The 26,479-nt window shown below is 42.9% G+C and overlaps 1 protein-coding gene across 2 annotated transcripts in view; it reads right to left on the bottom strand.

Moving 5' to 3' along the window:
- The window catches only part of MED12L (mediator complex subunit 12L), a 318,558-nt gene that overhangs the window by 248,105 nt on the left and 43,974 nt on the right, over positions 1–26,479 (bottom strand). Inside the window, exons 7-9 of one of the 2 annotated variants that reach the window (XM_082459512.1) lie at positions 6,768–6,937; positions 4,222–4,332; positions 2,922–3,191 (exon numbers count right to left, since the gene is read on the bottom strand). In XM_082459512.1, coding sequence (XP_082315638.1) covers positions 2,922–3,191; positions 4,222–4,332; positions 6,768–6,937 — 551 coding nt within the window. The other variant, XM_082459513.1, reaches the window with a different exon arrangement.

Raw genomic sequence — 26,479 nt, 5'->3', positions numbered from 1 at the left:
GAGTTTAAAATATGAATGTCTTACCCCATTCTCAACTTTTCAAGTAATGAGACAAAAAACTAAGATAGAATTATTCTTTTGAATAGGAGGAAATACCCCTACTGAGAAATTAAGGAGTGTTATCATCTAAAACCTAGGAAACTTAATAAAAAATGCAATAATCGTCATTTTAAAATTGTCACTTCAATTTATTTCATGCAATTAAAAAAATGAAATGGAATTAGAATATGTAATTTCTAAGGTTGTAAAAGCTAAAAAGATTTTTTTTTTGTTAAATCTCTCAAATAACGGTGCGATACGTAGCCTCATAAATGCTGGGCAGGCAGTAAACCTGGATGGGGGGGTGGCACACTTTTTCTATAAAAAGCCAGTTAGTAAATGTTTTAAACCTTTCAGGCTACCTATAGTCCCTGCCACATACTCTTCCTTTTTGATTCAATAATGCACTGAAATGTAAAATCTATTCTTAGTTTATAGGCTGGACTTGGCCTACAGCTTGTAGCTTGCCTACTCCAACCTTGGACCCCTGTAGACATTTTTTACTCAACCTTGCTTGCACTTTCTATGACCATCTTACTTACACATCACAACAACCTCACGAGGTAGATGAGCAGCCGGGCCGAGGTGATTTCAGCACACAGGCCTGGAACCACTACGCTAATCCCGCTGCCTCCTAACTGTGGATTAAATAGTATAGCTCCTATTTAATTAAGCACTCACTCTGTGCTGAACACTGTCCTGGAAACGACAGTGTAAGAACTGTCTCCATCCCCCAGCCACACATGGGAAAACAGAGCCTCAAGGTTAAAGTTACTAAGCGGCAGAGAAGAGGCTAAAATCAGGACTGTAATGATTCTAAAGAAGGTGTCTTCACCATGATGCTATCAATGCCATTCAACCACCAACTGCATCAGCCTAGAGAATGAATGCAGTATTTCTTTTCTAAAATGCAAAATTAATTATTAAAAAACTAGAATCTGAGGCCCAGGAGACATCTTCGTGGAACCCAGATGGCAGATATGAATAATGTCAGTCCCTGAACCCCACCAGTGCATCGGTCTCCGCTGGCCCACACCCCGGTCTCCTCCGTCCCATCCGTGAGCGCGTGGGGTTCTCGTCTCCTGTCCACGAGGGAGCCCTTCCCTGTGTGCCTAATTCCGAAGCCGCCAATATCCAGGGCACTGATCCATCAAACACCCACCCCTCTGCTCCTAATCTTAAGACTCGCTCTCTACGAGTTTATCCTTAGCTTAGGAATACGTTCAAGTCTGTCCATCAAAAAACAAAATTTTTAAAAAAATCTCCACTCACCTAGCAGGAATCTCTATCTCTTCCCTTTATAGGCACGATTCTCAAAAGAAGACGGATCATTTTTTCTCCTCGTTCTCCTTCGTTCCTCAACCCACCTTAATGTGGCTCCTTACCCACCATTCACTGATCATCAGTGACCACCAGGTTGTCAACGACAGTCTCAGCCATCTTCTTATCAGACATCCCCAACCCACTGGCCACCACCCACTACTAACTCCTTCTGGCAACTTTCTGCAGTACCTAGAGAGGCAGTTTGGCATGGTGGTTAAGAGTGTGGACTCTGGGTCCAGACTGGGTGTGATCTCCAGCTTCGCCGCTTACTTGCTGTGTGACCTATGCCACCATTCCATTATTCCTGTTACGGGAATAATATTGGCTCCTTTCCCATAGGACGGTTCTGAGAACTAAATGACACAATCTATGCTACAACTCAGAACAGTGCCTAGAACATAATAAACGCTATTAATATCATTACAGTTGAATTACGACAATATTATTCTCGTCATCTTTGTTTATAGCAATACTCTCCCCCCGTTCTTCTCTCTCCAGTCTGGCCAGACTTTCCTGGTCACCTCTGTGAGCTTCCCCTCTGCTATCTCTTAACCACTTGTGCCGCTCGGGTCCACAGGTCGTCCCTCACTACCAACTCTTTAGGTAATCGTCCCCTCTCGGGGTCTTGACCAGCCAAGTGGCCCTGAGTGACCCAAATCCACACACCTGGCCCTGTCTGCCTGCATCTTCAGAATCAGACATGTAACCACCTCTTGAACATAACCACTTGGAGATCACAAGGGATAAAACAGTCCAAAACTGAACTTACTTAGACTCGTCCAAACTTAATTTTTTGCCTTGTCTCTCTCTCCCCTACCTCCCCACTCCCACAGATCTTCCCTCTACTGTGGCCAAAACAATCTAACCAACCACACAACTGACCATATCACTCCCCACATAAAACCCTCCAATGACATCCTAATCATAAGTCACACAGGGGGTCTTCTACACCCTGAGCCCCAACAGATTTCACACTTTATGTATTCTATTAAGACCAACCGGCACACAAGATGACTGATCAACCCTCTGGGCCTTCTCCCACGCTGTCCTTCTGCCAGGAACACTTTAAACCCATATTATAAGCACTGGTCAGGATCACTTCCTTCAGAAAACCTCCCTGAATTCTAGGTTGGCCTAGAAGTTCCACTTCTCAACTCAGCCCCCTGAACATCCCTCCACCAACCAGTCCCTTGTCACAGAACGTGGAAACTGCCCTTGTATGAGCCCGTCTGTTTCCGGACCAAACAGTAAACTCTACCAGAGTAGAGACCGTGACTCCGTAGCCAGCCCTGTCCCAAAGCCCCTTAGTAAAGGGCAGGACACATGAGGAGCCCGAGAAATGCGACCTGAACACGGACCTGTGAGCTCCTAGAGCTAGGCAAGGCTGTATCTCACTCCCGGCGGCATCAGCCCAGCTGCCGACACGCTACCAGATGTTCAAGCAGTGATGCCTGGCAGCTGAACAGAGCCTGGTAAACCTTCTGGACCTTAAAGACTCCCAACTCAAGTTGTTTCCTGCACTGAATGTTAACATAAAACAGGAAGGGCCAAGGACTTACCTGCAACATACAACTAAGTCCATAAACCAGGGGGCCGTGCTGTGCACAGGAGAGAAAGTCGGAGAAGGCCAGCTGCACGGGGCTCATGCCGGGGCCGGGGGGGCCGGGACTGGGGGCCCCGATGCCCGAGCTGTTTGGTCCTATCATCATGTGGGGCGAGTGGGCGGCGAGGAGGTTGGGGCCATCGCTAAGCAGCAACGCAAGACGCCGGGCACAGAAGTAGGCAAGGCGGCGGGAAAGGTAGGCCGACTGGACAAACTCATCTGAATACTGAGGAGCACAAGGACACCAGACTTCAGCCACGTCTTCGGCTACTCGGTGAGACAGCTAGCGTAACACAGGCTTGTCTTCATTAAAAACAAACAAACAAACAAAACCCTTCCAAAGTACTATATAGACCGGTGCTGTCCAATAGAGATAGAATGCAAGCCACATACGTGATTTTAAATTTTCTAGTAGCCATTAAAAAAAAAAAAAAAATCACAGAATGATGTATTTTATTCAGCCCAATATACCTAAATCTAAAATGCTATCATTTCAACACAGAAAGTATTAGTGAGATATTATACACTCCTTTTTCCATACCAAGTCTGAAGCCTGGTGCGCACTTTAAATCAAGAGCACATCACCATGTGAACCTGTCACGTTTCAAGGGCTCACGAGCCACGTTTGGCCAGCGGCTACGAGCGTGGACGGCACAGATACGGACGTCTCCGGGAGGACACAGGGCACTAGTACGGTGTGGTCTCCGGGAGGGTACCGGGTGAGAGAGAGACAATGACTTCTCAACTAGATACTCTTTCATATTGCTGGAATTGTCAAATGCATGAACTACCTTTCCAAGAAATTTTTTTTTTTAAATAAATTTCATCCAGATAGCCTAAATTTTAACAGATCTTAGGCCAATCATGAAAATAGGCAGTTCCCACCCCCAGTGGCTCAAAGAATATCAAAAGAATGTAGAAGATCCTCCGTATCCTTACAAAGAGACGATTTGTTTTGTTTTCACAGAAATCTGTGTGAACAAGGAGACAGTATTTGAAGAGCTGTTTGCTCGGCTCAGGGAAGGGGGGAAATCAATGTGGGTAAGCATACTTGAAAGGGACACGTGGCCAAGCAAATGACTGCTACAACTTACAAGAAGCCTCTTATCACTTCAAGTGTTGGAGCATCAAGACCTTTTCTCCTTCCATTTCAAAAAGAAAATTGTTCCTCTTCCACTTCCACTTACCTCATCATTCTTAATCAGACTCGTTCCTTGCCCATAAAATCAATTGGCTCATGGTTACATGTACTGTACCTGCAGCATTAGTGGTAATAAGAGTTTAAGAAGATCATCATCCATTGGTCTGATCTTTTCTAACACATCCAAGATCCACGTCAAATATTCGTGTTTTTCTAGCATTCCTTCCTTAAATGAACAAAGAAAAATTACACTAATAATGTTAAAACAAAACTAACTAAAATTCAAAAAAGAGCAGTCTTATCTTTATGCTTAAGTGTAATTTTACTATTGTTTTTGTTGTTGTAGTAAAACATGGTCTCCTTGATCAAAGTTTAAATTTTAAACAAAGCAAAGAACTGGTGCTATTCTGTATGGTTGATTGGAGGGGTTTTTTGCTGTTGTTGTTTTTTGGGTTTTGTATATCTGCTTCATTCTAAATTGATAAAAATTAATTCCTACAAGAAAGAAACTTCAGAAGCTTTCAGACTCCCAGGGCATGTCGAATACCTGGCTAGATTTCAGGGTACTATGAACTCATACTCATAGGAGGAAACTTGGCCAATGGTAGTGATTACAAAGAACAAAAAAACACCCGTCGTACTATCGTCTCAGAAAAAGAGGTTGAAAATCCGATCAGATCCAAGGCCCCTTAGTAGCCTCCTTCTCTATCCTAAAATGAATTTCAGCTACCATAACCTACCTACGAAATATAACCTTAAAAGTCAATATAATAGCCTAATTATCTGTAACATAAAGAAATAAAAGGAATTTATAATAAAATAATGTATAAATATTCTGACATAACTACACTAAAAAACAACATACCCATAAATTTCCAAAATGCTTCACAGGGTTGGTGTAGTTCCTCTTAACACAAGCAATGTTAACATTTTCATCTATTGTCTTCCTATGTAGGTACACATAAATACACACATTCTTTATGGCATTCTATGCACACACATATTTAATGTCATATTATAACCTTGTATTATGATTCACATCATAAAAGAATCTTCAAGATAGAAACAAAAAGCTACGTTTTCTGGGAAAGCCACTTAAACTTTTAAGGTCATTCTGGTTAACAACCTTAGTAGTTAATATGAAGTCCTACTTTGTTCCCAGCAACTTTGACATATCTACATATCACCAGTGGTCCACTACCATGGTTAACAATGATTTGTGTAAAAATATACTGCTAAATTATAGTTTCTATATTTAAAACGTTACAGTGACACCACATTGACATGATAGCAAAGTGTTCACTTATTGCTAATTTCTATTTTTTTAAATGCTTAGAGTCAAAAAAAATTTTAAAGGTTAGCCACAGAAAAAGGGCAATTTATAGTTTTCAGACCAATAAAGTAAACTTTAAGTTAAAGAAATAAATAAAATGGAACCTTGAATGAAGGATTAAGAGATGGTGAATGCAAGGTTCAAAAGAAAAAGTATCTTCATAAGCATGACTTCCAACGACTACATAATGTCCATCCTCAAGATGCTTTTGTTATGTACCTGTACCCTTATCTCTGCTCATGCACATCTGCACATGTACATACTAGAGACAGTTTCATGTTTCAGAATAAGGTGAATTAAAATATGATGACTTTTAAATTAATGTCCCAGTTAGATTCATCCGTTTAGGACCTACCTAACTGCTTCCAAAAAAGAGATACTGATCTCAGTGCTCCTAATACATAAAGTAATCCTTCCAAAAATACTAAGCATGCTGAGAGACACTTTTTTCAAAGATGCAGACTAAATCCTCGGCTCAAAAAAAGTCATAAAAGCTCAGAGCAGGCACCGAAGTAGTATTCTGCTAAATGGAACTAGAACTGGTTAAGAGTTGTTTTTACTGATTTAAAACTAACAATGCTACTTCCCAAAGGACCGGGGAAGTTTCCTACTTTGAGCTCTTAGAAAATGTTGCTTACCACCTGGAAATTGTAATTAAAGTTCTAAGGGGGGAAATTTAGAAACCACACATCCTTTCTACCCCCTTCCTCTTTGATCAAGATAGCAGGTCGTGAACGTCTATGCTGGTAACACAACTCCAGCTGAATGCACTCGTCCTTCCTCCACGCCAGGAGTAAAGATCAATCCAGGCAAATAACAGCACAAGCGCCCTCTTCTGGTCAATATGATGTACATCAGCGTGTCAGGATGGGAGTTCAGTCGTTCCTCAATGCCCTTACCCCTCCTCTCAACTGCATTTTAAACTGCAGCTGAACAAAATTAAGATGACCTTTCATTGGAATAACTGAGCTCTAAAGGAGATCTACTATAAGACAGGAGGCATCAGCACAAAAATTTTTTTGAATTAATGCCTCCAGTTTTTGCAAAGTAAATGGCTTGGGAGGATTACATTTAATAGCGCAATTACAAACCAATTAATGGCATTAAAAGAGCTGGCATCATTGAAAGCCGGCCATCAATATGTATAATAGGAAGCTGTCATCTCAGGGCAAAGAGATATGCCCTGTGAGATATGTCAGATGGCTTTCTTTGAATGTATTAGTTCATATAGTGATATAATTTAACGCTCCCCCCAAAACTAAACTGTAAGGAATTTGCTCTCCCCTTAGAAGCATGCTAGCAGCCTTTGCGTTTCGTGGGAAGGTTACCTGGAACATGTGGAATGCCAGCTTTTCGTTGTACTCCCACTGCCTCATTGCCTGCTCCACGTCGGGTGGCACGGGGACAGGGCCATCGCCCGCGCTGGAAGCCAGGTGGTAAAAGTCGGAAATCTTGGCCAACTGCTCTCGAAGATACCTGGTAGATATTTGTGTCCACTCTGCATTTAAAAAAAAAAAAAAAAAATCCATTTCCAGATACGATGAATGTAAGAAATTTTTCTTCCTCTCTGATTATCTTAAGGATGTACTTATAAAATAAACATCTATTACACAAAAATGGCTTTGGAAAACGTATGCAAGCACTGTTGAGAAAGGCACACCCACCCCAAAGCCCTTACGTAATGCAAACTAGTGTAATGTGCCTGCCCCATCGGCTGGCAAGGATGCCTTGCGGCCAGCTCTTCCCTTGTCCCTCTGTGACACCTGACCTAGGAGAAGAGATGCCCACACTCATATAAAAAAATATCAGAGGCACAAGCAGGAAATAGAACAGGGGAGGTGAGCACTTTAAGAAATCACAATTCCAGACATAGAGAACAGACTTGTGGTTGCCAAGGGGGAGGAGGGGGGAGGAGGGATGTATTGGGAGTTCAGGATTAGCGGATGCAAACTATTACATATACAGAATAGATAAACAATTAGGTCCCACTGTATATAGCACAGGGAACTATATTCAATCTCCTGTGATAAACCATAATGGAAAAGAATATGAAAGAGAATGTATATATGTATGTATAACCGAGTCACTTTGCTGTATAGCAGAAATTAACACAACGTTGTAAATCAACTATACTTTAATAAAATTAATTTTTAAAAAATAAATTAAAAAAGAAATCACAATTCTACTCCAAAAGAATTCAAAATCCCCCCAAATGCAGCTCTCTTAAGGTACATTTTTCCGGCTCCAAGTCAGGGTTCAAACATGCCTAATTAAGGTGTGTTCTGTTTCTGTCAATCTGTAAGAGGACTGACCTTCCCCGCAGGCTGGCCCCAGACAGCGTTCCGCCCTGCACTCCCCCACCCCTGCCGGGGACACAAGAGTGGCCGCCTCTTGGACAACCATCTGGACCTTCAGTTATTCTACTCTCCCCAACCAACACAAGATGCCTCAGAACTCAATCAGAAAGAGTAGTGAGCGACAAAAGGTAGGAAACTGGGGAGGAAACAGAAAATGTAGCATTAAAAAAAAAAAATCACTAAAATTATTCAAAAGTATCCGCCACACGGTCACAAATTAAATCAATGTGTTGCCTTTGACTACCATGAAGGATGTGATGCCAACTTTAGCCCATTCTGTGGATAAAAATGTCGTAATTGCACGCTCACAGCCAAATTTCCCCAAGGATCAGTGAAACAGCATTTCAGAAGAAATCATCGTACTGAAACATTACCACACGGTGCTGTTTTCTCATTATTTCGGCAGTAGGTTCTCCACCCTTCTTATTTTTAAAGGAACCTATCTTGACAAAAGTAAGAGTAGAAACTAAACATCTATTAGAAATTGAGCGTTTTGATTTTATTTTTTAAGTGCTACTAAAATTACTTGACAACGGTACCCAGAGATAATTAATGACTGCTAAGTTTTGGTCTAAACCACTTATTCTAATTGTGTCTTATTTAAAACTGAAATTCAAATGCACATGTTAAGCATTGCTCCAGTAATAAGCCACTGCAAAAAGATGAACAGATACTAGGTCAACATTCTGTTCCTAGTATAATCGTTTTTCAGAAAGCACCACCAATAACAGATACTATTGTTAAAATTACTCCCTCGTCATTAAAAACCAAACAATAAATTATCAATGTCATCATCTTCTGGTGCCCCCTGTTATGGACTAATCATCTCATGACTCTCACTTGTTCAGCAAAGCACAATACCAACCATCAGATGAGAGGAGTTTAGCTTAGCTATAATAAGCAAAAACAAAAATAACAAGGATCCAAATCCTAGCTTTTGTGTGCCAAGCCTTGCTATTAACTCACTCTCAGTTTGGTACTATTCTCAATGCCCCCTCAGAATATTTTAGCTTCAAGAGCTAAAAATAACACACACATTCACACACACCCCTACTTTGTCTAGGGTATATTTTCTTTTCAAGATTGTTTTTTTAAAATATAGAAGAAATACGCATTCACTACAGAAAATTTCTAATGCAGATATGACATGAGAAAAACCTCATAATCATTAAACAGTTTTATATTTTTTCAGTTTTCGTTTTTCCTTCTTGTGTGCTTGACTGTTTACATAAATATATGTATATCTTTTTAAGAATCTGAATATATCATTCCACAATTTGAATTCCTTTTAAAATTCAAATGGAATTCAAATATAGACCTCTTGGTCGTGTATTTTAACTTTAACCGTATTTAACTGACATTAAGTTATCATATCAATCAGTCCGATTCAGAGACCTGGGACTGAAGACAGTCCAGTGTCAACTAATATAAAAATTAGGATGCACACAAAATTTTCATTAAAAACAAAAAATAACAAAGAGCCACTAGTACTGCACTCCGTAAAATTATCAGATTCACGGACACCTCTCATGCTTAGTTAGGACTGATCATTAAAAGGGAGAAACGAGGGCAGCAGCGGCAAGACACACAGTGGTTCTCAGCCCTGAACGCAAATGCCATCACCAGAGGGGCTTTTACCAAACGCCAGTGTCTTTGGCCCCATCCCACCAGATTCTGATTTAATTGGTGTGGAGTGGGGACCCAGTCCTAAGTGATAAAAAGAAAACAGGAATGGTCAGAGACCTTAGGGAAGATGGGGGAGCGAGGTGAGGAGCTTCAAAGGTAGAAAGATGCAGAAAGCGATGAAAGAGGCTGATCTGAAAGTGGACCAGTTCTAACATCGAGCAACTCAGAGGCTCGGGCTACATCTCTAGTTCACCGATGTCAAGTAGAACTCAAGGTCCACGAAGCCAGATTATTAGAAAGTTTACGAACATGAAGGTTACTGACAGTGGGTCAGGGGTCAGCCCTGGAAAGAATGACCTGTCCTTTTCACAACACCCTCCCTAGCGTCCAAGAATCCTGTAGCCACTATTCCTCTCTGTTGATGCCTAACCCCCAAAACAGAAGGGATTTCAGAGGCCATGCAGTCCACCCTACCGTACGATAGATCCAGGCACTGCAGGCCTAACTCAAGGTCACGCAGGTAAACCAGAAGCACACAAACAGGTGTGAGATGCCCCACTCCAGGACATGAAAGTACATACGTTGATAAGATACATGATAGGTGAGAAGAGAGACGTGTCAAGTTACATTAAAAGATGATCTCCCAGGGCCTGGAATACCTAACGGTATTAATAAGAGAACTGGGAGCTCAGCAGAGGAGGAACATCCACCCTGGGGGCAAACACAGAGCACCGCAAATGCAGCAACGCGCACGGAGAGGGCGTCCTGGCAGCGTGACTCAGCAGAGTAGCAATACAGGGCCGCACTGAGTGCCGCCGGTAGAATGAACTTAGGGACGGGATGGCCCTGGGTCCAAATCCTAGCCCTGCCACTGAGTCGTGAGCAAGGCATCTAGCCTCGGCTAAACCTCAATCTCCTCATCTCTGCAACAGGGATCAATAATACATGCAGGTCAGTTACTGTAAGGACGAGTGACTTAGCACAGTGCCTGCACCGCAGAAGTTGATCAGTAAGCAGTTGCTTACTAGTAAGCGGTTGCTATCATCATTATTATTGGTATGAAAAGTTTTTAGAAAGGAAACTAAAGGTTAGACCTTGACTGTCCCTGATGTTAGACCCTGCTTCTGCCTCAGCTGAGCTGCAATGCCTAACATAGCGCTCGGGATAAGTGTTCATGGAATCAATCAACGTCAATTTCATGGTTCCAAAACCTTCGATGGATCTGCAGTCCTTGATGAATTGAGGTCAAACTCCTTAGCTGGGAATTAAAATCATTTCAAATACTATCTACCATTACATACTCATACACACTCAAGGTGCTAGCTCAAGGTGTTTTCTCTCTGACTCTCATGCCTATGATGCTCTGTCAACAGGACCTTCCATAACCACCTGTGTTCAGGGGTGGGAATATTTCTGGGCCCAATTCAAATGTCACGTCTCTCATGTAGCCTTCTCTAGTCTCTGGACACCACCCCACCACCTAGTGGGGATCTCTCTCTCTTCTCTAACTGATGTATTAGAATTTCCTCCGTCTCTTTCATCCCCATAAAACTATTCCTTACATGCTCAAGATCTAAGTATTGACTTGAGTCAATACACTATAAGGTCCTCCCAAAATAAAGCGACTAAATCAAGTTCCTCTGCAATTATTCTGCCTATCAAATCTTCATACAAACATCTTCGCTTTCTAGTTTAAACTCATCACTGCAGACCTAGAAGGTTTCAAACACCACTGTAGGGAAAATGCCAAATTCCCTCTCTGGTGCTCTCTGCCTTTATTACAACCAATGCAACTAGAAGCGCCTGTTCACCAGTGTGCTACAAGAGGCCCATGCAAATACAGAACTTTCTATTCTTTTTAATAAACTTCCAGTAAACATAAGTATAAATATAAACTTTATACACACACACCCTAATATATATATATATATATATATATATATATATATATATATATATATATATATATATATCTTCTTTAATTTTGTGAAGGCTTATTTTCCTTGCTAAATTCTTTCCTTTTATCAAAACCAGTGGGAACCCAATACATAAAACAGATGCAACAAAGATTGCTGTGTAAAAACTCCAACCAAGTCCAGAGACGATGGTGCACATCTTTAAAGTGATCCACTTGAATCGGCACTTAAGTCAATTCCAATGCCAGGCTCCTCAATGGAAAACCCTATATCCTCAAACATTCTCCCTGAAGCTACACCACTACAATAAAAGGTTCTTGCCTCTCCACAGTGAGAACGAACAGACCGCTTCTCAAAACTGCAGGATGTAGAGGATTTAACCAGCCCGACTTTGGTGCAAACCTGCCTTTGGTGCAGACTGATGGGAGGGTGGGGAGGGTGTGGGGAGGGGGAGAAGGAAAGTTCAGTATATATAAGATGCTGCACCCTCCATCTGTGAGCCCCCAATAAAATGACTGAAAGATTTTTCCCGTTTTCTGTTGTTAAAACACTTTCTTGATCAAAGGATGCCATCAACAAAGTGAAAAGGAAAACTCACAAAACGGGGAGAAAATATTTGCAAATCATTTATCTGACAGGGGACTTGGATCTAGAACATATAATGGACGATTACAACTCAATAATAAAGAGATGAATAATCAATCCATTTTTTTAAATGGGCAAAGGATCCAAATAAACATTTCTCCAAAGAATATAAACAAATGGCCAATAAGCACATGAAAAGATGCTCAACATCATTAGCCACCAGGGAAATGCAAATCAAAACCACAACAAGGTACCACTAGGACAGTTATAAACAAGAAGACGGATAATGCCAACTTTTTGGTGAGGATGTGTGGAAACTAGAGTCCTCATACGTTGCTGGTGGGGATGTAAAATGATGTAGCCACTGTGGAAAACAGTTTGGCAGTTTCTCAAAAGGTTGAACATAGAGTTAACATATAACCCATCAAGTCCACAACTAGTTACATACCCAAGAGAAATGAAAACACATGCCCACACAAAGATTTGTTCACACTTATAGCAGCATGGTTCGTAACAGCCAAGAAGTGGAAGCGATTCAAATGTCCATCAACTGATGAATGGGTAAATAAAATGTCTGATATGCCTCCAATGGGATACCACTCAGCCATCAGAAGTCATTAACTACTGATACGTACTACAACATGGATGAACCTTGAAAACATTATACTAACTGACAGAAACCTGTTTCAAAGAACCCCATATGTTATGATTCCAGTTAGATGAAATGTCCAGAATAGGCCAATCTATAGGGCTGAGCGGGGTTGAGCGGAAATGGGGAGTGACTGCCAATGGGTATGAGATTCCCTTCAGGGTGATAAAAATATTCTAAAATGTAATGATGGTTTCACAACTCTGTAAACACAGGAAAAACCTCTAAACTGTATACTTAAAATGAACTGTAAAACAGTATAAATTGTATCTCAATAAAGCTATTATATAATTTTTTAATGTTTTCTTGAAACACCTTACTACCAATAAAAATTCATCAGCATTTCATGAAGTAAAAGAAAAGACTCTACTCCGCACAGACGAAAAGTAATCCACGACGAAAGGACGAGACTTTGAGGGGCCCAGGGAGGAGGTGTGGTTAGGGAGAAGAAGGGTAGAAGCAGGTGTGGCCAAGAGGGTGAACGGTTAAACCTGGGTGACGCGTAACAGGGACTTTATTACATTCTCCTATATTTGTCTATGTTTGAAATGTCCATAATAAAAGGCTTAAAAAAGTTAATCAGTTGAATTCTATAAAACGATTCACAGGAAACCGGAAATCCCGTATTCGGCCACAGGTCAAACTTGGGGAATGAAAGGCGGGGCGGGGAACAGAGTGCTGGATAAAGAAGAGCCCCAGGGAAAACTGCTGCCTCAGGGCGACAGGAGACCAAAGGAGAGTCACCCCACCAGCTGGAATGTTGGTTCTGCTGAATGGGCGGTTAGTGAGATCAGGCCCTCTGGCTGAAAAGCAGGAAACGCGCGCGCATGCGTGTGCGTGTGCGTGTGCGTGTGCGTGTGCGTGTGTGTGTCTGTCTGTCTGTCTGTCTGTCTGTGTGTCTGTGTGTGTGTCTGTGTGTGTGTGTGCGGGCAGGTGGCAGGGGGGGTGGAATGGGTAGCTGGGCTGTTGTCACTCCGTGGAAATGCTATGGTGCAATAAATTCCCGAATCTTTTTTTATGTTTTAAGTTTTCCTCTCACTTAGAATTAACTGTACAACACTGGGGCTAAATGGCAAATACTGAATATCCGTTTTTGTCTGGATGAGTAATTTTACCATGTTATTTTTAACTGGCTATTTCTCTCCGGTTTTACTTACTGGCAATGACACTAAGTACTGTCACTTGGGGATCAAGGTGACAACTCAGGAAAAAATAAAAATCATGGGCATTTGGCAGCAAACATTAAATGCCTACGGAGGGCCAGAAGCTGTCCCGGGGTCTGGAGCTACAAATGTGAGAAGAAAGCAGTCCCCACCTGAGGTGCTTCATCCTTGAGTTAGAGAGACACACAGGGACACAGATACTAACAGCAATGAGGTAAGCGCTCTGACATGCCATGGGACACAGGAGATGAAGCAAGGGGATGCTTTAGCCAAGTCTGGAGGGAAGGTACAAAGGAGTTCCACAGGCAGAAGAGCAAGTGTGTGACATCCCAGGCCATGCGGACAGCAGCAAGGCAGAGGGAGAAAGGGTCACCCGTGAGGCGAGGTAGGTGGCCCAGGCCAGAGGTCCTCAAACGCGATGGCACAAAATGGTCACCAGAGGGCACCAGTTGGCTAAACATACCGATTTAGCTTTGACTCCGAGATTTCCACCCTGTGAGTCTGGACTGGGGTCCAGAAATCTGCGTTTATACCCAATAGCCCAGGCAGTGACAAGCTATGGAGTTTGATCTTTTGCCGCGAAGGACTCAAAGCCATTGAAGAATTTTAAGCAAAGGAAAGAGGAGATCAGATATGTAAATTAAGATTCTCTCTCAGAAGTTGCAGGGGGGGTGGCAGGGAGGGAGACAAATTGAAAGGAGGTTGCAAAATCCAGTGGAGAGGTGACTGAGAAGGGTACAAAAAAAGAGGTAGATAGAATTGTAAGCAACCTGACGGTGGAGAGGGAGAAACAGAGAGGGGTGGGCAGCTTCCAGATCTCCCTGTGGGGTAGCTGAGCAGATCATGGTGCCATAGAACAGGATGTGGAACAGAGAGCGGGGCGGGGGGAGGGTAAGGGGGCTAAATTCAATGCGCTTGTTTTCATGAACGTGTTGTTTTAATTAAACTTTATTTTGAGATAATCATAGATTCACATGAAGTTGTAAGAAACAATATAAGAGAGACCCCGTGTACATTTTACCTACTTTTCCCAAATGTTAACATCTTGCAAAACTACAGGACAATATCATAACCGGGATACTGACATGGACACAATCCACTGATCTTATTCAGGTGTCCCAGTTCTGAGTGCAGTTTTGAACACTTGGATTTGAGGTGTCAAATATATTCATGGGAAGATGTGTCCAGGGGCAGGTGGATACACAGGTCTGACATTCAGAAGGCACAGGGTGAAGATATGGATGTGGGGAACTCTATCATACATGGGTGCAATGCCTTAAACGACGGGACTATGACAGCAGAAGTACCCAGCAGACACAGCCCCAGGTATAGGAAGCCTTATTCTGCAGAGTAAGAATATGGATTGTGCACTAACTAACTCAGCCCTCTCCTGCGCCCTCAGCATTATGTTTACTCGCTTGGCGGTGAAGAGCCCAGGTTCTAGAGTCAGGTGGCCTGGCTCCTGTCGCAGCTCGAAATCACTGAGCAGCTTTGGAGTCTTGGGCAAGTCACTCAGCCTTTGGATGCGTCAGTTACTTGTCTATCAAACAGGCTGATAAGTGTACTTAGCCTATATGGTTATTTTGAGAATTAAGTAAGGTATAAGATGCTTAGAACTGTGACACTGTTTGCTGTGTCACAGCACAGTGTGCTTCTGAGAGGAAGCGAGCTTGGCTGGAAGTAGGAACTCTCTGGCCAAGACAGGAAGACAGGTGAGGCCTGGCTGCTGCACGTAAGTCCGTCCAGGTGTCTGTCGGGGTGGCAGTGGGCAGGTGGCTGAGGGAGACTCACGGAGTCTGCTCCTCTCTGAAGCCCAGGAGAAGGGTGGTGAGACGGGAGGGGGCCCACAGACGGAAGTGCAGGTCCAGCCAACCAACCGCTCTGAGGAGGGAGGGATAATGCCCCCCCGAAGGATAAGGGCCCTTACAGGGCAATATATAAATAACTGTGCAACTGCGTGACTGATGCTTAAGGATCTCAGGGTGAAAAAGAGACCAAGTGGCCAACCAAGGAAACGGGCGGCAAGGTCTTGGGCAGGGAGAGGAGGAGGAGCAGGGGCTGATGAGGAGGGAGCAAAGGAGACTTGAGTCCCAAAGCAGCAAGGAGACTCCCGACTGCCTGCCTGCCTGCCTGCCTGTCTTCAAGACGCCCGGCAGCATCTCCTGAGGACAGCCTTTGACCCTTTTCTTGGTTTTCCCCTCTCGCTGTCAGGTCTCCGATTCCTGTTCCCAGGCTAATGCAGACAAATGCTAACTGTTGCATTTAGGGATTTTTTTCCAGTTGTCCTTTTTCTCTGTCAACCCCATAAGTGCATATGAAGCCCAGGCAGAATCCAGTTTTAGCCCCTGGAACGAGAATGTCTTATCCCACCCATCAGCCAAGCCACGAGGTTCTCGGCACCAGCACCGCTTCGCGGTTTCCTCCTGACAGAGGGGCACGTGCGAAACGCCTGCCGTGACAGCCCCACCCCTTCTGGGGAGCGGGTGGGGGGTGCGTTGGAAATGAATGTTACAGTTATCAGAGGGTGAGTTCCTCAAACCCTTCCCAACTTCTGAGTGAGTGACGGCCTTGGCCTAGCTGAGATATTCCTCTCACGGAATAACAGGGATATTAATTTTCCAAATATTAAACTGGTGCGTTTACTTAACCCCGAAGGACAAGTCCCCACCGCCTTCCACATCTGAGACCAGGCTGAGGACTTCATCGCCGCAGGAGAGGACAGCTAGGGCAAGACAAGAGACTCAGGGAGGAGACCACAAATTCGCCTCCCTGTGAACCGGAGAACATACCTCTGCGCGTTCCTGCAGCCTCGGGAATAAAGGGGGGCCCGCCTGAGGATTCGTGGGGAGGAGAAACGCGGGCGCGGTGCTGGTGAAAGACCCACTGCCGGCCCTACTGGAGGCGCCAAAGCCACTGAAATTACACTACATCGGACGCTTGGTTACCCTTGCTCCTCCTCCAGCTTCTGCTACAGAGGAGGCAGTAGAAAAGCCCCAGTCGTTTGTGGAGCAAAAATAAACTACATTTTCTTTTTTTTTCTTCCTTTTTTGCGCTTTGCATTGGAATTTAATTCCATGACCAGTTGTGCTTTGAGTAAAGCTTCTACAGTAAGAGCAGCACTGTGTTTACTTCTTAGGTCCTAGACGTAGTTGCTGTAAAGTCCGTAGAGTCTGCCACTAGGACGCGAATACAAATACTACAGACATCACGCCGCCAGATAACCGTGCAAAGTAACTCCAGACCAAAAGGCTCTAAAACATAAAAACGCTTACACATCATACAGACGACGCAGACCCATCCCCTGCATCCTCTCCTCCAGCACTCACCTGGTTTTATTTTGCTGGAGATTCCAAGACCGTATGATATATTGTACGGTACGATATCATATATCAATATGATATGTTTATTTCCATCTATTCATCTTAGTTGTGTTACTCTCACAAAGATGTTCCAACTGACCATTTATCGACCCTTAATGTGTTTTCTATCCTGTCAATATATTCTATATACTCCTCGACTCCAAAATCATGGTGAGTTGAAATGGGCAGAAGAGCCACTTTATTGCAGGGATTTCATTTGGAAGATTATACACACTTTGTCTGAAAATGACCCTGAAACTTAGAGTATGTCTTTTTTAATTAAAAAAAAAAAAAAGCTTTCTATTCATCATGGAATTAACATTCCCGTACAAATTGCAAAAAGAAAAGATCCAGCTTTTATAAGTATTACAAAGTTAGTAGCTTAGAGCCCCTTACAAGAGCAAGGCGCTCTGTGCACAGCACGGAGCAAGCACCTATTTTCTGAAAGGAACATAAAAACATGCACTAAAGATACACATAAAAATACATTTCAGAAGATACACAAGAAACATTACAACAATTCCTTCTGAAGTGTGTGATGAGGGGCCGCAGGAGGACACAGTGAGGTGAGACTTCACTGCGCCCTTTAGGGTGTTTTGTGTTTTTCTACCATGGATATGTGTTACCTACTTTTAAAAAATGTTTAAGTCACACAAGCAGCTGTCTTTTCTCAAAATCCTCCTGTTTATGCTTTAAGCAATAGATCTACAAGATGCACAACAAATAAAAACTCACGAAACACTGAGCTTTTTGAAACACCCCTCATACCTCACCCCATCCCAGCCTCACAGTCGCCCCTCTGATATGAGCCGCTTAGAAACTCTGCAAAGCAAACAGGACCCAGAAATGGAAGTCCAGGATGGAATTCTCAGTTCTCCCACTTTCCATGGATCTTCTCACCCTAATTTGTAAAACGGAGATGCCTAGCTACCTCAGAGGGATTCCGTGAGGACTGCCCCAACTGACAATATAGAAAACCAGGCTGCAAACTACAAAAACTTCTAACAAACAGATATTTTTGCTGTATAATATGTTCCAGGTACAGATTTACATGTACATACTGATAGCCATAGACAGCAAAGAACTAAACTTTAATTAAATTGGGACTCTGATCACTATTTTGTCACAGATTCATTAGTTCGATCAGGAGTCAACATTAAAAGTGACTAGAAAACAGAGAAACTGCTGAGTGGCAATGGGTTCTGAACAGGAAATTCAAGACCAGGTAATTCACCCAAACCAACAAGACCAGAAGAAATGACAGTGGTAAAGACCAAAGCAAATACAGTACACATAAAAGAACTATAAATGTAACTCATTTGCTCTCAGTTTGCCAGAGAGGAAGATAACTAGCTAATTTAAGACCAAGGAATACTTTTTAAGACGTGAAAACAAAACAAAGCAAAAATTTCCCAATTTTTACTTAAAGGCTAGATTTCTTTAGGGCCCAGCTCATATTTAACTCTTACAGAAAACCTCCCCTAATTTTTCCAGCCTCCCAATCGTTTCCTATATGATTACCGGTAATCATGTACTGACTGTTGCTCTGTGTTTTATGTATGCATCTTGTTTCCATAAAAATGCCTTTAAGGCAGCCCCCGTGAAGGCAGATAGCACAGACTCCATTTGGTTAAAAACTTCACAGTGTCTACTCCAGTGCAGAGAATCTTAATATACTTTTTTTTTTTTAAACTAAATCACTCTTTATTCAAATGAAATATAAGTTCTCTGAATGCATTTCTCTAAGAAATTCAAAAAGCAATCATGAGCAGACATTACCTTTAACTGATCATAAACACACACACACACGCACACACACGCACACACACACACAACCAACAACCACCACCACCACTACCACAGACTAGCATTCCAACATGGACCCGCTATAACATTTTTACTTTAGAAAAAGCTGAAATATGTTTCCATAGGGCAACAATGTGGAATGCAGAGTTACACTGTAGCATATTAAACTTGATGAGAACATTTAAAAGTGTATATAAATCAGGAAAGTACAATGGCGGTTGACAGAGGTGGAGGGAGGGGAGAGAGGGGAAAGGAGAGTTTATTTAATGAGTATAGAGCTTCAGTTTTGCAAGATGAAAAAGTTCTGGAGACCCGTTGCACAACAATGTGCAGACAGTTAGACTGTACTGTACATATAAAATGGTTAAGATGATAAATGTGATGTGATTTTTACCTCAATTTTTAAGTCTCTGTAAATTTTACATATCCAATTAACTGAACAACTACACACCTGGAAAAATACAAAAGTCTTCCAATTTTTGTTAAGGTCCCAAGCAGCAAGCACTTGGCTGAGTGAAAAATAAGCTCTCGTAACATTATCTAAGAAGAACTAAAACTGTAATGCATTCCCTGAGCTTCCTTCAAATCTTTTGCATGAAACACATTTTTTTACAGCAAGGTATCTTCCAGAAAAGGTATCAACAACACAAAAATAGAGAGTAATAATTTGGGACTGAGATTAGGCTCAGCTAACTTTTTATTTATATCAAAGTTACACTTCCACGTGTCTTAGAGTCCAATAGCTCTATATGACTTATTGTGAAAAACAGCAGCCCACTGTCCATAAACTCCTCCATTTCCCATTCTCCAAAAGCAATTAATTTCAATTCTTTCATCCACTGTGTTTCTTTTGTTGACCGCTTTATCTCTAAATAACATACTTGCAGTTGTACTTCCTGATTTTAAGCATTATCTATTGGCTTCCTACTACGGAAGATGATGGGATATTCAGCTCTCCTTCACCTCCCACCAAGACGTTATGTACTTAGATATTTCCTTTCTTCCTAACATGTAGCAGATTTTAATTCTGAATCTAGTATATGTTTACAGCAGGGTAAGACAAATAAGTAACTACGGCCTTGTTACTAGAAACCATTTCATTGTCCATGGAACTGATACGAAATAAAGGTAAAATCAAAGAAATTAATAAAAATCTTTAATGTTAAATGGAAATGTTAGAGATGAATTGGAAATAGGAATATAAACTCCCATAGGAATGCACAACATGTGTACACACACATGTATTCACAGATATATATGCATCCCATCCATCCAGATAGGGCTTAGATGCCATGACATCCCAGTAGCAATGAGCACTTTCAGAATCCAGATCTTGCTTTCTAAATACCGTTCCCCACTAGAAAGAAGTAGGGCTCCATCAAGAAATGGCTGATTGCAGACCTGAGGCAGAGAAAGTACAAGATGAACCTGGGAGACTTTCTGTGCCAAAAAAGAAGGAGGTGCTCTAAGTCAAATGGTGTCATGTCAAAGGATACAAAAGAGCTTGAAACATCTTCCATTGGCCACCTTTGGGACAATTTGAACACTAAAATGAACAAGTATAACAGGTTGCAAAATGCTGAATGAAGGACTATCAGTAAGCCCGTAACAATGACCAAAGATAAATTTTTTTAAATAAGAAAAAAAAAAAAAGGAGAAACTCATTTATTAAAGAACTAAATGTGCAATTACAGCAATTCTTACTCTGAAAACTGATACTCAAAGGAAAAGAATTTAGCATTTATTCTGCCTTTTTTTTTTTTTTTTAGAAAGAATTATGATTTATCACAGCTGATGAGGGAAAGCCCATTTTTACAGAAGAATGCCAACATCTAGCCATTCCCAGTGAAATAATGGTTTTGGATTTGGTTCATCAATGGATGCTAAAACTTTCAGGTGAAAGGAATGGAACGGTTGCACGTGCCAAAGGTGTACCCATAGGTCCTGTTCCTTCTATTGGAGAGTGGTTTTTACCGGATATAGCCAGAGTTACCTCACCAATCAAAACCTATTTTTCATGCCTAGGTAAAGCATGAATTTAAATTATGCTTATGCAAGCACATCTGTCCAGCCTTCAGGGTTATTTTCATAGTAAACAAGGCAGATATCTCCTTTATGACAAATAGGATACAAGGAACACGTGAAAATGTGGAGGCAATCTTGACTTGAAACTCAAAACTTGTCCCTGGAATCAAAAAACGTATGCACCGTCTTCAAGGACCCGAACTGAATGTAAGCTGGTTGGCTCAGATAAGAAACCAGACTGTCAATTATGTGTTTAGCAGGGCTTATTTTTGCAGTCCAAATGGCTCAATGAATATGTCACAAATTAATTACCCACTGAGCAAGAAGGGGAGCTGTTTCTTCTATGTATTTTGGGGGCGATAAGGATGGTGGTTCCGAGAGTACAGTCAACCAAGAAAAGTCTCTCACCCACCCCAAACGCCCAACCCAACAAAACCTCAGGGGTACAGAGGAAACAACTGGGGGTGAACAGAGCAGCTCCCTGGGCAGTTTAACCACGAAGCATTTTAAGCTGCTTCTAATCTGTTTCCCCAAAAAAGGCCTCATGCCCATGATATGACTTGTCACCTTTCACCATATTGAACACCCAACAATTCCTAGCCACAATTAGAGCTGCTCATCTTGCAAGCAATTTCATCTGTCTCTCGTTTCTCTGGCACCCTGGGCTTTGCTAGGCTCTGCCTGCTCCCCATGGCACCCGCGAGAACAGGAGTTCTGGCTCCTCGGATGCTGCCCACGGCCCCCAAGTCCTGCAGCCTGTTCCCTGCCAGCACCCTTCTCCCTAGCGATGCTCCTTGCCTCCCGGGGCCAGACCTACAACATGCACATGCCCCCGGCAACCATCACAGTGCGGAGGAAAGAACAGACATCTCCTAGCAGGTCCACTCCGTGTGCGCCAGCAAGCGACTTAACTTCTGAGGCTTGGGCCCCGCATACACGGAATGAAATAATGAAACCTACATTGAAAGCATGTTGTCATGATTACAAATAACGTCTGTAAAGTTCCCAGCACAGTGCCTGCAATAATTAGTGGAGACTGGCTCGTGATAACTGTGGTCCTAGTGCAGTTGTAGCATACTGTTTATTAACGGTCTATATTCACCGTCCACTTACTGTGTGGTGGACACTCTTCCAAACGCTGTAGAGGTCCTGACTCACTTCATCCTCAGAAGATACTGTCAGTTACGCCCAGGGGACAGACAAGAAGCTGAGGGGGAGTGTGACGACAACAGTAATAGTAGTGAGAAGCGCTTCCAGGGCGCCCCATCGTCCCGCTCTAGCAAACACGCCTCCCCAACAGCCTTTCCGCACTGCCCCACGGGTACCTGATTCGCCAGGTCAAAGTAAACCCTGGCGGTCCCACGTCAAACCGCCTGATGGCCCCACTCCCCCGCAGATGCCATTCTTCTGCCAGAAATGCCCTTCCCTGCATGACAGACTCTGTCCTCCTAGGCAACGCTGCTTCTTCCAAAACTGCCCTCAAATGGCACTTCCTCTGCGACCTCCCTGGGCTTCCCGAGCCCCTTGGGACTTCCTCCGCATTTTATGCGCTTCGCTGTTTGCGCTTCCTTCCTCCTCTAATACCTGGAGTGTTTGGCTGTGTGCCCCCTCCCCCCACGTGTGAACACCGGGGGGCAGTGACCGCATTCTCCCCCTCTGTCCCCACCGACCAGCACAGCGCCCAGCACAGACTCCAGGGCCCGGTCTGGACGCACGAGCTGAGGGGCTCCGTCCCCCACCTGCACATCAGTGTCTTCATGTGTGAACTGGGGATAAAGTACCTTTCTCCCAGGGCTCCTGAATAATAAATCAGGCAATAGACAGAATGGACGTAGAGCTGAGCCAGTGCTCACTAAGAAAGGGGGAAGGCGGTACCACGGCACATCACAGCCACCCTGGTAGCCCTGGGGGGGGCTGTTCTCACACTAGCCCACAGGAAACACCGTCGTAGGGCCCAACGGCAAAAGGAGGAGGTATCCCCAAGGCTGGAAAGCTCATTTTCACAGCACGCGTCCGTCAGGAGCTGATTCAATCTAGGGCCGTCGGGAGCGCCAAAATCCCGCCCACCGCAGTGAGGGTGATGCCATAATTGCTCGAGACACCCACAGTTACAGCGATAGCAATAATGGTATAATAGTAAATACTAGAGTTGTATGATGAACTCATATAACTCATTAACGATAAGACTCCTCCTTATTGTAGGGGAAGTCCCTACAAATAATCGTACAAGGTTCTGTGTTATTTACCATAGTCCCATTTCCAAATCTGTTCAAAGATTTTAATTATATAACTCTGTGTAAGTTTTACTTTTTTAAGTATTAGCTAGCTCGTTTTACTGATTGATTGGTTTCTATTTTTTTAATTTTTTTTTTTTGGGCCGCGACGCACGCCTTGCGGGACCTTAGTTCCCCGATCGGGGAGAACCCGGGCCCCGGCAGCGAAAGCACCGAGTGCTAACCACTGGACCGCCAGGGAATTCCCTTAGCTAGCCCATTTTAAATGCTTTTCTCTGGTGAGCTCAAAACACTTAAGACAGTTAAATATTCTTGTTTTAAAAACAAAACTTCATTCAATTCCAAAAAATATCGGAAACCAAATATGTATCACGTCTGGTATTCTTTCCCTCGAGTCTCTAACGCTCATCTATTAGACGGCATTTTCTAAACATCATGTCCGCCTATAACCTCTTATTTTTTCAGGTCTCATAAAGAGGGAGGAGAATTAAAGTCTCTTCTTCCAAGCTTCCCTAATTCACCTTTGTTTTAAAATCTCTGCCCTGATGTTAGGATTTGTACAAGTCAAATATTTCTTTGTCCCCCTTGAAACTACATATGCAACCTCACCCAGAAACCCAAGGCCCCTCTCGCCCCTCTCACTTTTGGGTACACACTGCACTAGGTTTGCCCGCTGCAAGCTCCCCCACAGGGCAGCAACTCACTTAATCTACATTTTAGATCTGTAACTCTGCATAATGACAGTGAGGATTTCTGCGTTGCTACATTTAAAGAATGTATACAACAGGCCTGCTCCCTTGTTACTGTTAGCCCACTTAACATTAGGAAAAACTCTCTTCAATAAAATCAAACAGCAGTGCTTTATAGCTCTGTTCCAACACTGAATGTGGGAACTGAAAATAAAACATATGTTTCTATTACAAAGGAATAAAGGCCATTTCTACTGAAAACACTTCACAAATCCTAAGGACGATCATCAAGACAACGGAAGCCATAAAACCAACGCCAGAAGAGGGTGACACTCGATAGTCTATCTTGCCCCAAATGTGCTGAATGCTTCTTGCCCCAAATGTGCTGATGGTTTCTAGAACATAAAAACTATTACTGCAAGTTAATCTTCTGAAGTGTATGCAATTTAATGCAATTCAACACACATATATGTGTGTACTTGCTTGGCTGTATAGCTTGCTTGGAGTGTGAAACTTGCTACATTATGGCCATGTCTACACAGCCAAATGCTTCCAAAGGCACTGTGTAATTTGCTTAAAGAAGCTGAAGAAGGTGCTGAAGACAAAGTAGTAAGTGAGAGATACCAGGTGTAACAGAATGATAGCAAACCAAGATCAGATATTTGAAACTGTGTGCTCTTTTCATATAGTATAAATAGTACACTACATTTGCGTTTTTAAAACACATGTAAGAATATAGAAAGAGCAATTGGATATCTACCTAGTTAAATTACCTATTAATCACAAAGGATAAAACAGTAACTCTGCAGTGGAGAAACCTGATAGACACCACCTTACCCAAAAGCTCAAAGTTATCACCCCCGGTACTGGGACAATGTGAGGGGAGGTACCGAGACACTCCCAGCATCACTTCCGTGATACTCCCGCCAAAAGTGCTTAACATGAATCTGATGATGAGCAACTGGATAAATACAAACCGAGGGACATTCTACAAAATAACTGGCCTGTCCCCCTCAAAAATGTCAAGGTCAAAAAAAGAAAGGCTGAAGACCATGGCAATTAAAGGCCACGTGGACCATGGATTGGATCAAGGCTGAGGAGACCCATGTCTGGAGAGACTAAGGACTTTGCTTTCAGTCACCCAGCCACGTAGCACCAGAGCCAAGACGAGTACAGCCCAAAGCTCTTTCCGAGATGCTAGACCTAAAAGGTTAGGGGTGAACTTCTAAAATTCACGCATTTTAAAAATATTTTTAGCCTTAAGCATTTTTTACGTCAAAGCTTTTATACCCTACCCTGAGAAAAGGACAGTAGGCAATTGACCTTTATGGATTTAACATTCACACTTTTTAATACACAAGAATAATCATAAAGACCATGTAATACTCTGTAAGTAAACTGAGCCGAAAAATGGAATCATGTGTTATGTGGCTTATGAAACAAGAGAAAACACAGCTAGTGGGTGAACCTAATCAACTACCTGTTGTAGGTGTGCAAATAATAGAAATTTCAGCTTGGGGGGGTGGTTATAAAATAATCCCCTCCCCAAACCAACTGATCACACTGGTAAGGAAATTAATAGCAAAAGTAACGAATCCAACAAGAAGTCCATGATGTTCTGAGCTAGACACTGGAGCTAGGCTTCCCTCCGTTTGGTAGAGGAAATCATACAGTCCTGGTGATGCATTCATATCTGGGAGGCCTAAAAACTCTTAACTACGTGTTCTTCACAAATGATGAGGGTCCATCAGACTTTCATGTGTCCTAAAATTGTTTTACATTTCATTTGGCAGAATCATTCCTGCATGATCACCTTTTTTTTATGACAGTTAAAATCAGATTACATGGAATATCAAGGAAAACAGGAACAAGTTACCAAAAAATACGAAGAGCATCTAAGGAATGGAGAGTAGTCTCTCCGTTATAGCTAGCAATGCTGAAGGTTTCAAGGACTACAAATCGGAGCAAATTAGAAAATGAAAAGAAAAAAAAAAAGCATGCACGCATAACGCACAAACATACACACAAATGCTTCAAGCCTAACTGTTCATTTATTTATCGTTAAAACTACTGAGCATCTTTTGTATGCCAGGTACCGTCCTAGGAGATCCAGCACGGAACAAATCTGACAAAATATCTCATGAAGAATCACTACGGTTCAGAGTCAGGAGAAACAGGTGATCAATAAATTAAAATATAACGAGATGGCATTAAGAGCTATGAAGAAAAATGAAGCAGGACGTGAAGAGAAGGCTTTTCTTAGGAAGTGTCCTCTGAGCTAAGACAGCAGTGGGGGAGAGGGCAGGCCAGGGGGATACTGGGGGGTGAGAGGGAGAGTGGCAGCCATGGGTCAATGCCTGAGGTCACGATGTGCATCCGGGCTGCTGGCGCTGGCTGAGGCACATGTCTGAGAGAGACAGGCGGCCGTGAGAGGATGCTGAGCGTAGGCGTGAACCATGATGTATGTCCTAGCAGGATCACTCTGACTACAAACTAGGAAGTTGCCATTAGAGGGGCAAGAACAGAAACAAGATCCGCTGGAGGCCCTGCAATAAAAAGCACAGGCGAAGGTGGGGTTGCTGGTGCTTTGGGCCAGGGTGGCAACAGCGGAAGCAGGAATACCCTGTTGGA

Source organism: Balaenoptera physalus, assembly GCF_965194825.1.
Source record: "Balaenoptera physalus genome assembly, chromosome: 4".
In the NCBI taxonomy this organism is placed as follows: Eukaryota; Metazoa; Chordata; class Mammalia; order Artiodactyla; family Balaenopteridae; genus Balaenoptera; species Balaenoptera physalus.
This window is presented reverse-complemented; position numbering and strand designations above follow the sequence as displayed.